The sequence below is a fragment of the Ambystoma mexicanum genome, chromosome 3p (genome assembly GCF_040938575.1).
Source record: "Ambystoma mexicanum isolate Mex_15411 chromosome 3p, UKY_AmexF1_1, whole genome shotgun sequence".
NCBI lineage: Eukaryota > Metazoa > Chordata > Amphibia > Caudata > Ambystomatidae > Ambystoma > Ambystoma mexicanum.
In genome coordinates this window covers 1,039,449,069-1,039,462,418 of record NC_090925.1, presented here as the reverse complement: position 1 = coordinate 1,039,462,418, position 13,350 = coordinate 1,039,449,069, and the positions used below count along the sequence as shown (strand labels likewise).

The 13,350-nt window shown below is 44.3% G+C and overlaps 1 protein-coding gene across 6 annotated transcripts in view; it reads right to left on the bottom strand.

The window, feature by feature from the left end:
- Positions 1-13,350, bottom strand: part of RPRD1B (regulation of nuclear pre-mRNA domain containing 1B) — a 395,744-nt gene that overhangs the window by 277,064 nt on the left and 105,330 nt on the right. For all 6 annotated transcript variants that reach the window (XM_069652393.1, XM_069652391.1, XM_069652390.1 and 3 more), the window contains exon 2: positions 12,959-13,088. In XM_069652393.1, coding sequence (XP_069508494.1) covers positions 12,959-13,088 — 130 coding nt within the window. The remainder of the gene's footprint in view (positions 1-12,958; positions 13,089-13,350) is intronic.

Genomic DNA, 13,350 nt, shown 5'->3' with positions numbered 1-13,350 from the left:
GGAGACTTCTAGAAGAACTCCCTCCACCTGGCTAGTCTGTTCTTCAGCGCTTTCGAAGACAGCGAGCCGCATGTTGAACAAGCTTCCCAACCATGGTCGGGGCCAAGGCAACGTGGGCGTGGGGTTCTGAAGTTGGGAATAGCCCGTTGCAGGCTGGACCTCTGCTGAACCCTGTAGAAGTCGAAATGCGCCAGGGAGGAGCGCAACGCCTGAGGACCGAGTACCTGAATGAGAAAGACAAAAAAGAAGACAGAAGTAGTATCAGCATGTGGAATTACATGGCCGAAGCCAAACCCAGGAGCGCTGGTGAATTCGGCCAGTTCCCGTTGACGCGGAAAAGGGGACTGAGGTGTGGCGGCTGAGCAAGGGCACTGCATGCTCCCTGGGCCACACCCAACGCGATTCTAAATTTAAAGGGGAAGAAGGTTTTTTTCTGGTGAAAAAGGTTCCATCCCTTGGAAGGAACACCCATACAATATGGAGGGACGGGACGTAAGAGTAAGTATCTTGACATGGTCCAGGCGAATTACGTGACACCATCAATTCACATAGCTATAAATGGTATTATGTCCAGGAAGGTGAACCTAAAACGAGGAACCAAACAAGGGTGCCCATTGTCTCTGCAGCTCTACGCCATTTATTTAGAACCTTTACTAATTAAGATACATGAACTAAATGAATTGACAGGAATAATAATAGCAGGAGAAATCCACTAAATGAATGCTTTCGCGGGTGAGATGTTAGTGGTCCTCTCGAAGCCGGAGAGCGCATTACGATACTAATGAGAGTACTGGAGGAATTTGGTGCAATTGCAGGATTAAAAATCAATAGACTGAATTGTTACATTTATAAGAGGACCCAGAAGTAATGCATAGATTAGAATCATGCCTGCAGTTGAAACAAGCGGAAAAGGGTACAGCACACCTGGGCATACCATTAACAAAAAAATTAGAACATATGTATGAAGCGAATGATCCACAACTATTAAAAAAAAGTCAAAACAGACCTGATGAAGTGGAACCCACGCACAATGTGGGGAGGGGGGGGAAAGAGAATGACAACAATAACAATAGTGATACTTACCAGACTATTGTATTACTTCCAGGGGCTTCCCTTTACAATCCCCAAAATTGTCTTCCGATCCCTGAATAGAGCTATAATTTCATATTAATGGAAGAGGAAACCTCCAAGGGTAGCAATGACCACACTCACGGCTCCGAGGGGGGGAAAGGGGGCTTGGCATTCCCGCACTTTTTAAGATGCTATGAGGCGGCCCAATTAAGGGTTATGAAAGAGTGGTTAGGAGGCGATCGAAGCAAAATTTGGATTGGACAAAATATGGCAGTCGCAGGGACTCCGTCCACCACCCCCCTAGCCACCCCCCCCCCCCCCCAAGAAATCCTGTGGAGAGTAAGAGTGGAGATTTGGGATAGAATAACGAAAAGGGGGTCCTATCGGTAAAACCGTCCCCATTCTGCCCTATGTTTGGAAACCCAATATTCCGACCAGGAATGGAGAGAGGATTAAGAAATTGGAGCGGGACGGATGTCAGAATAAAAGGGACATGTATCAGGGACAGTCAATTAAAACATTTGAAGAATGCATTCAAGAAATAGGCTTGACAAGGGAGGGTAGATTTAAGTATACTCGGCTGAAACATTGGATCAACTGCGCAATAATTAAAGAGGCCGCCACAAGACAACTAAATCCATTTGAACAGTTTATTACCACAAACGCAGGGACAAAAAGCGTGTATATATATATACACATATATCTGAATGATCAAGCTGAATGATCAAGAAGAATACGTACAATTGAACTACATGGGAAAATGGGGGAACACACTTGGGGGACTGGGGAGGGAACTATAACAAGAAACCAGTGGGAACATCTGTGGGGAATAACCCCAAACTAACACACTCTATTCAACTAAGGTAAATGTGGACCAAGGTATTTTTGCAATGACATTACACAGCAGAGAGGATCCATGCTATGTTCCTCCTAACATCAAATCTGTGCTGGAGGGGGTGTCGGGAGATTGGCGACATATATGGAAAACATGCCCTATAATACAGCCATTCTGGGAGGACGTTAAGGAACCGGTTCAAGAAATACACCAGGGAATGGAACATATGGGGGACAAGATCTGGCCATGTGCAATGTGGGAACGAAAACTCCCACTAAAAATCAGAAAAAAGGACCAACAACAATGTTAATCATGGCATGGTTGGCAATCGCACAAAAATGGAAACAGGCAGCCCCCACGATACAGCACTGGCTACAAAAAGTACGGAACTTTGCTGCCCTGGAATGGGTAACATACAAAATCCAGGGGAACCAGGAGAAATGTAAAAAAAAAAAAAAAATGTATAAAAAAAAAACGGAGCCCTGTTCTGACGTACTGACTATATCACTATGTTGCTCGCATTAAAATACGAGTTTTGGACATATTGTGATTTAGCACAAAAAAGCAAAACGGAGAAAGAGGCAATACCCACTTCAGGGAGAGAAGGAGGGGTTGCTGGGAAGTTAAACGAATTACTGTTGAATTGAAGTGATGTATATTGAAAAATAAAAATATTTAGAAAAAAAAAAAGCACCTAGTTCATCTGTTTTGAACCAGGGATATCCCCCTTTTAAAGGCAAAATCATCATCACAGAAATTAAACGTTATTCAAAACACCCTGCGTGGTTGGTCAGCTTGCAATGAAGAGAAGAAGCTGAAGATGAACCAGATCTCAACCAATATGGTTTTAACGACAATGTTAAAGTATCTTCTGGCCTTCCTGAGCCGAGGTATACTATATATTGGGACCAGACATGGTCCGCGATCAGCATTAACCAGTTCAGGGCACTGCAATATATTTACAGCCTCTCAGAGAGGGAATTTCTAAGGCACCTCCAGCTAGCAAAATGTGTCTGTAAGGATGACATTGAGGTACTTGGAACTTCCCTATGGCCGAAAGCTATCCCCCCATATCCATCGGCACAATATACAAAACTGTCTATTCTAGCACAACCACACCCTAATAAAGTATAAAGACAGTGGTCTGAGACTGCAGAATCCACCAAGAATCTTTATGGCTGGACAGATGGAAAAAGATTAGGAAAACCTCAAGTGAGGCCACCATCACCCAAACCCTCCCTCTATACTGTATACAATAGGGCATATTTTACTCATCACAATTAACCAAGCTGTGACATCCCACACCAAGTACACTTTGTTGGTCATGCCGGGGAGAACAGGAGATTTTATGCAAATGTTATTTAGATTATAAAGTTTACCCCCATTTTGGAAATCAACATGGACCTGGAACATGTGCTTCTATAACATATATGTCCCCTACACCAGCTCAGTAGTAATCTATGGTAGTGTACACCCAGATTTCAAAGAGGTGCAGGGGGGGGTATTTTACTAGCAATTGCCTTCAGGGTAATAATGAATTGAAAGAGCCTTCTAGTCTTTCAGCAATTGGGTGGTGGAATCAGGTGTTCAGTGTACACTGCATGGATGGATTCATATCCAGATAAACCTCAATCCCGAGCAGAGGACCAGAGCCGTGGGACTTTGAGGAATATTTCAACAATGGCGGTCATGACCTATCAGATATCCCTCGTAACAAGGCAGCACAGCACGGCCTTGGATCCCCATGCAGAATTAAAAAGAGGGTCTCGAGACTTAATCTGTTTAAATGGCTAATGAGTTTTCCTTTTTTTAATGTTCTCAGTGTATTATTTCCTTAAATGTTTTGAGGCGACTACCTGTGTAATGAAGGAATGAGGAAAGGAGACCCAATATATATATTACTCATCGTAATCGAATTTCTGTTGCTTGTATCCAGTTAGATTCACAGGCTATGTATAGGCGGCATCTAGTGGTAGTAGCAGGGTATTCGTTTTTGAAACTCAAAAAGGGGACGTCGATAGGGTGTGCCAGTTATACTATACCTAGTGTGACATTCACTGTACCAATGGTCCTCCACGCGTCAAGGTGCCTCAGATTGTTTTGTTTCTGACATGAGGTAGCAGGAAGTGTAGCGCGAGTACAGATGTAATAAAGCAGATGAGTAGATGAAGCCAGAAAAACATATATGCACCTACTACTCCAAAGGGGAGTAAGGGTGGGCACATCTGAAGCTCAGCGGATACAAGTATCAGAAATACGATTACGGTGAGTGAGGTATCCCTTCTGAGGCTTGTGGATATGCTTAGATAGCATGCTATGCATAGATTAGTGAGCAGTGTCTGGAGAGGTTGGTGGGTTGTGAGAAGGTACAGCGGCAAATAGAGGTTTAAGCACTACTTGTCCCAACTTCGAATCTGCATTAGAATGTGTGTCAATGTAGTGCTGAGTAAAAGTATTTATGGAGCTCCATGTTGCTGCTTTACAAATGGAATCCAGTGGGATGTTTGCAATAAATGCCTGAGTAGCTCCTGGACCCCTAGTAGAGTGAGCTCTTGGTGTCCCCGTTTCGTGCGACTGAAAGGTTCAGATTTCGGACACTCCCCCTCCCACAGGGTGTGTCCCCGATGGCCCGCCTGGGATTGGATTCGCTTCGCGAACCAATCCAGAGGGAGGTGCGTCAGCCTCACAGCTATGCGCTACAGCTGAGTGAGGATTTCCGCTAGGAACGCGGCTGACGGTCTCTACGTCACCACGTCGGCCGGAATACATCAGGGCATGCCTGCAACACACCCTCCGCTGTCGGACCTTTGCTGGCACCGGCATTGATCACATCAGTTTGAGCATCGCTCCGACGACTCCTAGGAGACCGTTAAGTACACTTGCCCCTGCAGATTAGTTCTTTGCTCTTTTGGTGTATTTCAATTAATCTTGTCACCATTCAAGCTCACGCATCTATACTTGCCACACATTCTTGATTTCAAATAGTTTTGCAGTATATCTTCATCCACTTTTATATACTGTGCATGACATTTTAGAAAAGGGTCTGTGAATTTTTAAACATGGTTTAGATGCACATTCTTCAGTGCATTTTCTCCATTTTGAAACGGATAACAGGATTCTTCCTGCCTTTCTTTTTTTTCTTTTTTCTGTCTTTGCTGGCAGGTATTTGTTCCCGCATTATCAATCGGATCCCTCTGTTATTTCCACTAACAACTTGTGGCATCCACCCTTTCTTGTGAAGATGGTGACGATTAATGGGTTTGATTAATTCAAGACATTTGCTGTGTTTGGAAAGGAGTACACCACACTCCCTTACACTCAGGTATTTCTTCCTTTCCCCTCTCTATGTTGCCACTACACATTTGTTGTAGACCTTGCAAACTTTAGATTCACTAATGTATATTTTTATACTCTTTTTGACTTTAGTGATTTTCTCCAGTCACTGCTGCCCACGCTCTATACCGAGGTCTAATTGACGTCTTGACCCCCTGCCTTTGAAGGATTCCCCCCACATTTATTTTGGGTAAGGTTCCCCTTCTAGGTAGCTTTAATGAGTAGTCCACTAAACTAATAAGCTTTGCCTAAATTAATAATGGCTATGAACACTTGGCAACCCAGGATTTGCATTTGAGAAGTATGCAGCAAGTCACAGTGTGTTTTTATGTACATAATTCATTGTGTGATGGATTGTTTTGTCTGCTTCCCTGCAGGGAATTTCACTACTTACTCTGCCCCGAGGAAGGCGGCTCTTTAACATCAGTGGCCTTACAGGTGGCCCGCCGAAACGTAAAAGTGGTCTCTCTTCTTGTTGGAACTCACTTTTGTTGGCAGACATGTACTAATGTATTTATATTTTGTTTAATGGAACTGAATAGTTCCCTTTCTTTTTTCTCTTTTTTTCATATAACTTTTTTTGGTCTTCATTTAAACCAGCACATTTATAAAATGAAATTGTTTTTTGGTTTTTTGTTATTTTCATGCATTTGTTCAAAAGCAATGAATTCATGTATTTGTTAAATATACTCACTTTTGCGAAATAAAAATGAGTGAGAAAAACCTGTGAAAAAAAGATGTTTCCAGTGTGACATTACATTGCTCTATGCTTCTCATGGCTACCTTGGGTTGCTTTAAGTAAGAATAATTAGGATATCCCGTATTGGATACCATGCGAATTCCAACTATAGCTTTCTAAATTTAGTTTTTACAGCTTTTGAAACTCTGTTGTGTGAATATTTAATAATAATTTGGCATTTATATAGCGCTACGAACCTGAGACCCGCTCATTAGCTGTACCACTTTTGGGGTGATCCCCTTTCATGTGTATGATGCATAGATTAGTGAGCAGTGTCTGGACAGGTTGGTGGGTTGTGAGAAGGTACAGCGGCAAATAGATGTTTAAGCACTACTTGTCCCAACTGCGAATCTGCATTAGAATGTGTGTCAATGTAGTGCTGAGTAAAAGTATTTATGGCGTTCCATGTTGCTGCTTTACAAATGGAATCCAGTGGGATGTTTGCAATAAATGCCTGAGTAGCTTCTGGACCCCTAGTAGAGTGAGCTCTTGGTGTCTTGTTCGATAGAGAGTAGCAGAGTTGTATGCATTTGACAATCAATCTCGAGATGCCATTATTTTATTATTTTTTTTTTTAAACGTGATCACTTTCCCTGCCAGTGCAATGGAGATAAACAGTTGGTCTGTTTTCCGCAGTGGTTTTGTTTACATAGAAAAGAACCGCCCTCCTTACATCTAGTGTATGGAGTTTTTTCTCAGATATGTTTTAAAGGGTTTTAAAAGAAAGCTGGTCGTTCAATGGGCTGGTTGACAAGGAACTTGGATATGAACTTAGTTGAAAACCTAGGGTGTGTTAGTACCAACTTGTGTGGATAACAAAGAAAGGGTCTTGCACTGACAAAGCTGGTCATTCACTGACTCTTCTTATGGAGGGGATAGCGACCAGAAAGCCATTTTATATGCAAGGTGTTTAAGGCTGGATTTGTGCATAGTTTCAAAGGGGGTACCTGTGACCTTTGCAAGTACCACATTTAGGTCCCACCCTGGAGCCGGGTTTGAAATGGGAGCGTCAAGTCTTTTTACTCCTTCCATGAATGCTTTAATGACAAGGACTTCCACCAGGACACCTTGCTTTTAGAAGTAGCGTACGAGGATAGAGCCGCTAGGTGAACCTTGGAGTTAAATACTAACCCAGAGACTAATAAGTGGAGCATGTCATGAAGAATGTGTGATGGAGCACATTCAATAGGGGTTACATTTTTTTGACTGGCACCATGTTACACATCTTTTCCATCTGTTAAAATAACAGTGTCTGGTCTTTGGTTTGCGTGCCTCCTTGAGTATTTTCACACCTTTGAGGTAGTTTTAAATGGCCAAATTCTATGACTTCTGGAGCCAAGCTTCTAGAATGAGGGTGTTGGTGGAACGTCGTCCGCCTGTGCTGCGAGAGCATGTTGTAGGGGCACAGGAGTTTGATTGGATTGCACATCGCCAGTTTGCGCAAATGGGGAAACCGAGGTTGTCTCGCCCACACGGGAGCAACTAGGATTAGTGTCACTTGTTCCGGGTGCATTTTTTTTCACCAACCTGCTCAGTAGCTGTGTTGGAGGGAGGGGCGGGGGGAGGAGGAGGGAGTGTAGGCACATTTCCCTGACCAGTTCATCCACAGGGCGTTCCCATTAAATCTGTGTTGGGGAAACCTGGATGCGAAGTCTGGGCATTCTGTGTTTTGGCTTGTTGCGAACAAATCTAAAGGGGGGGTATCGCCATAGGGAGAAGATTTAGTTTAAGGGGTTTCTGTCAAGCCGCCACTCATGCTCTTCGGGTAGAGGATCTCTGCTTAATGAGTATGCCAGAGAATGGAGTTCGACTGGAACATGTTGCGATGTTAGAAACATGCCCCGCTTGAGTGCCCACTTCCAAATTTGTTGTGCTAGCCTGGACAGACTTGGAGAGTGTGTGCCCCCGTGCTTGTTAATGTAAAACATGTCAGTGCTGCTGTCCCTGGGGACTTGTACTGTCTGACCTGACAGGTGCACTTGGAAAGCTTGAAGGGCTTTGAACACTGCTAGCAGCTCCAACAGGTTTATGTGATTTTGGTCTGTGATGAGTGTCCACAGGCCATGCACTGTGTGGTGAAGGTAATGGGCTCCCCACCCGGTGAGTGAGGAGTCTGTTGTGACAATTGCTTGCACTGCAGGGTTGTCAAAAGGTTTTCCATTTAACAGGTTTTCCTTTGTCCACCAGCATAGCGCCTGAAGTAGGGTTAGCAAACCAAACACTAGATCGTCCCATTGGCCGCTTGAGACCACTGTTTCGCTAACCACTCTTGCATTGGGTGCATGCGCAGCTGTGCATGCGAAACCAGGTAAATGCATGAAGCCATCATTCCGGGCAAGCACATTGCTTTGCGTATGGTTATTTGGCGACCGGCTAGATACCGAGGTATTTGCAGGGGTATTTTTGCACTCTTTCGTTTGACTGAAAGACTAGACCCTCTTCTGTCTTTATGAGAGCTCCTAAGAACTGTTTTGTTTTGCTTGGAATGAGACTATTTTTACTTGTTGACTGAGAATCCCAATTGGAACAGGAGGTTTATTGTTTGTTCTCTGCGTATTTTGCTTGCAAATTTCGGGGTTTTCACCTGCTATCAGCCAGTCATCAAGATGAACAAGTTACTTACCAACTGTAACGTTCTTTCGATTGGATGTTCCTCCCACGTATTCCTCATTTTATGATAATCGTTATCCCAGCTTCAGCTGCTTGGGATAACGATCATCATAAGATGAGGAATACGTGGGAGGACACAATCCATTCGAATTAATTATTTTCTCCCTATTTTTTTAAACTTCAGAGTAAAATGATTCAATAGTGAGCACAATAGTGGAGCCGAGCTCCTTGTTTTGGGACTCCCTGATCCATACATAGTTGTGGATCTCTGTGGGTGAAAAGGGGGCTCTAATGTGTGAATTTCTTATAGTGGTTGCCTATTTTAAAGGGAGCAAAAGTGCATAGCATGCCACTTATCTGTAGGTTCTTGCACCGCCACCAAAAAGTTCCTCATACCTCAACATAACCCCCCCCCCCCCCATCGACATACCCACACAGCCACCTGCTGACAAGCCCATCAACAATCCTCCACAATACTATTCCCACAGCCAAGCTAAATTTTGACAATTATAATAACCAAGCCACCACATATGCCAGCGTCCATTCCTTCAAGATAGTATCCAATCCAGGAGCTTTGAAGAACATAATGCAAAGCATGCCGATGTTAGGGAGAATTCTCTGTTTAGGCTGAATTTCCCTACCTAGTGAGTCCCCCAGCAGCTTTGCTGGATTTCTGGGGTTTCTTTTTTTCTCCTGCCAAGAGTGGGACTCTTTTACCCTCACTCTTGGACATGTTGAAGTGTGTTTTCTTGGTTAAACCTTGTGTTGAATGGGCTATGGGGTCTTTTACTCCATAGGGCCTCATGTATTTTTGTGATGTGGGTTACACAGCACCCTCTGTGCCGTGACCCAGGGGTGTCCTAGGGACTCCCCAACATAGACTCCATACCCTGGGACGGACTACTGTCTCCCAGGGCATGTAAAGTCACCAAAGACTTTGCTAGTCTTGAATCCTGAACAGAACCAGTACAAACCATCATATTGTGGACGTACTGGCTGGGGCAATTCGATTGCCCCAGGGTCTGTTAGTCGAGGGGGCACGTCTCCGTCCCCCCTGATCGAGTTTTGGCTGGTGGCAGTGGAAACTACTTTTTATATTCGACCGCGAATATTTCCCTATGGGATTTCCCATTGTTTTAGGCTAACACATTTAATTAATTATTTACGGTAGCCTTAAACATACCGCCGGTTTATATATTTATTTTTATAACTCCGGTTGGGAGTTTTTGCCAAAACTTGATTCTAAAATGGCGTTGGTGTTCGCCTCTGTAACTCTGACCCAAAGTGGAGCCCTTTGTTCCACTTTTGGCGGGCTTCTCCACAGAAGCCCTCCAAAGTGGTGCCACTCTGTCTGGGGTACTTAGGAGGGGTGGAGGGGGATTTAGGCACCCTGGACTGAGTTACCTTGGTAACTCAAGTCGCACTCCGTCCTGATTGGCCCAAGTGGTGAGCCGGCCGGCTCACCACTTAGCATGTTTGAGTGACAGCTAGGCTGGGTGAATGGGGGTTTGCTGCATAAAAGCAGGGCTTTGGGGACTGGAACTTCAGAAGTCGCCACAGGACCAAGAATCCGACGAGGGAAGAGCTGAGCCGACCTGCTTCGACGACACCACCCGGTGGAGCCCTGCTGAACCGTCTCACCACTTTTCCCGACGACCGAGGAGAACTCTTAACGGAGTGGCTCCTTCCCTTGACTGGTGGGGACAACCAGTTTTCGCCTTCTTTTCGCTTCTCGAGGTATCTCGTGGCCGCCTTGCCAGTGCCAAGCACCCCGGCAACCGGAACCCCACCACTTTTACCCCAACCACGAAAGTCGGTACAACCCTTTAACCGGAGGACTCCGCGGCTGGTTTCTTCCCGGGCAGTGCAACGACCTTCTTCTTCTGCTCTTCAGCGAGAACTTCTTCTCCCCTGACCGACGTCGAGCCTTGCTGCCACTGCCTGGAACAACTGCCACCGCTGGAGGATCCTTTCCGCTTAAGGTACCGTGTTCCGCCTGGCTTCCCTTGCTACCGACTGTACGGGGTAGATTTAGCCCCCGGCTTTCGAACCTGGGAGTGCCTGGGACACCCTGGCTAAACTTTTTAAGCCACTCTAAACTCTTTCTAACTCTTTGCAAGACTTTGAATCCTTAACAACAGTGTGATCTTGGGCACATTTTCGCTCCGGCTACTCTAAGAGTGGGCCCTGCCTAGTGACTTTTGCTCACCTGAGACTTTGTGTTTCTTTGAGTCTATTGCAAGTGTTCTGGACCTTAGAGTGGTGTGTTTAACCCATTCCTGTTTCTTTTTACCCCTTTCTTGAACCTACTAGAGTGTCATCTAACGTTAAGCGCTCACCTCTGTTTTAATTATGTGGTGTTAACTTAGAGTTGTCTAGATAGGAGTAAGGGTTGGAACTGCTTTCATTATAACTGTGTTTGAAGTGTTTTTACTATATTTTGCTAGAGTGATTTCAACTTATGTGTGTTTTATAAATAAATAACTATATACTTTTGAAACCAAGCTCTGGTCAGTGTTTGCTTGTGCTATTGTGTCTGAGTACATATTGTGTATACTTTGCATACTGCCTAACTCTTCTTGAGGGAAGTCTGACTGCTCAGCCACGGCTACCAGGTAAATCTGGGTGGTGCAGACTGCTACCAAGTGGGTTTACTGCTATACCTGTAGTCTTAAATCTTTTGCAGTGTTCCCCAAGGGAACTGCACAGGTTTCTGCCTAACAGCCGACATACCTATGGCACCTTCAACCCTGAATACAGCCATCTCCTGAACCAACAGCAGTTCCCACGGCTGCACCAAGAATTTCAGGTGAGGAGATAGTGGAATGAAAGTGATTAAAAAGGTCCAGAGCAAGTGTCGTATCCTGCTCATCTGCACTTTCAAATCATCCATCACAAACTGATATTGGTAGGCTGAATGTACAATGCAATTACTGCATTTTAAATAGGCCTGAAAGAATGATTTTTTGGTTGCAGGGCAGTTACACCCTTATTGTATAGAATGAGTTTAACTCATGGTATAAAATCAGAACAGGTTCAAGTAAATGCATATAAAGATTTTCTCCATCTAGTCTTTCAAAATTCACAAATGTTAAACATGCGAGGGACACTATAGTTTCATCACCACAACACAAAGGAGTACCTAACCTCCAATGTTTTTCTCCAAATTACCAGAGCAAGCAAATAAGCAACAATTATAACTAAGGAAGATTTTATACCATTAGCACACAGTTGTCTCTGGGTCTCAAACGGCTTTCGGCAACATTTTATTACATCTGAAGTATAAAGGTTGCACCTCATGCAGGGGTAAGCAAAGCTGCACATAAACATAACAAATACTGCTGAAAGCCCTTATCAAAACAGGCAGCTCCTCCACAACGTATCTATATGAGAACACTGGGCTGTGTAGTTAGCAGACAAACATTTCTAGGCAGATACTTCTGGTAAAAGGGAATCTGAGGAATACAGATGGGGGGCTGGGTGGATGCCCACAGGAGGGCGTGCCAGTAATCCCCCTCCCCCATCAACGGACTGACAGCGTCTCTTTTACGGCACCCTAACTGCAGGACGGCAGTTACAGAGTCTGGTAAACTGTATGCCACCTTAGTATGCATTATCCACATGGCAATTCTTTCAGGCGAGGACAAAAACGCTGCCCTCAAAGAGTAAATTAGCCCTAAAATAAGCAATCAGTGACTTCCCCCACTACATGCCAATGGACACATCTTGTGGTTTTTAACTTTCATGGGCAAGTAGCCAGAGCGGCTTGAACCATCGAAATGGCAACAATAAGGGTTAATGTACCATGATCATGTGTTAATTGGCAGGAAAAGCCTACCTAAACCAGGGGGTCCCCATCATCTAGGGGAAGAAAAATCAATTTTAAAGTGCTTCAGCCTACCAATGTATGTTGCTGCTAATGATAATCCGAGCAGGTTAGGGCTATTACGTATTCACACATGGTAAATTGCTACATGTATATGAGACCGCGCTCCCCGATGTGCAAACTGCTAAAGGAACTAGTCGTTCAACAGGATAACAAGTAGGGTTTGACTGGTTATAGGATTCTTTTGGTTTCATTTATTTAAATCGTTAGGTGCCACAACAAAGGACAAAGTGTTTCTTTTCTGCAGAGATAAAAACTCCTAGCAACCAAACCTTAGAGGCAATGTCTGAATGTGAAGCAGAACCAACATCCAAAATGGCAATCATTCGAAGAACTCTATGAAATTAAAGGATGTGGAGGGAATTCATGCTTTCAAATAGGGTTTTAGTCCCAAACACATGTGCACAATTAACGAAAATTGTGATCTGAGAATCGCTTCAACAATCACAAAACACCTGTGGAGTGGGTGTAACCAATTGCATACCTGGAAACATGGGACACTGCATCCACCAGAACCATTTCAAATTCTCGTGTGAACTCTGGACCTTTCCGTTTACTGTTCTGGATGACATCGTTGGCCAAGTAGAGAAAAGTCAGCTTTCGACTCGACTTTGCTAAGAAACAAAAACAAAGAAAACGTTGTCAACTGAGGAGCGGGGAGGCAAGGGAACCACCTTGTTGGGAAGATACAGCCTTTTCACGGATCTTTGGGCTCACAGTGGGTGATATCATAGGATAAACCCGAATTACGACCTCACTTCCTGGGCATGATTGGTCTCATTCTGCGTATATCCACACTGGACCATAGATAAATACATGTATAGACTGAGAAAGGCAGCCTAGCTCATCCTAATCACGGTTACAGTTGACCATTAA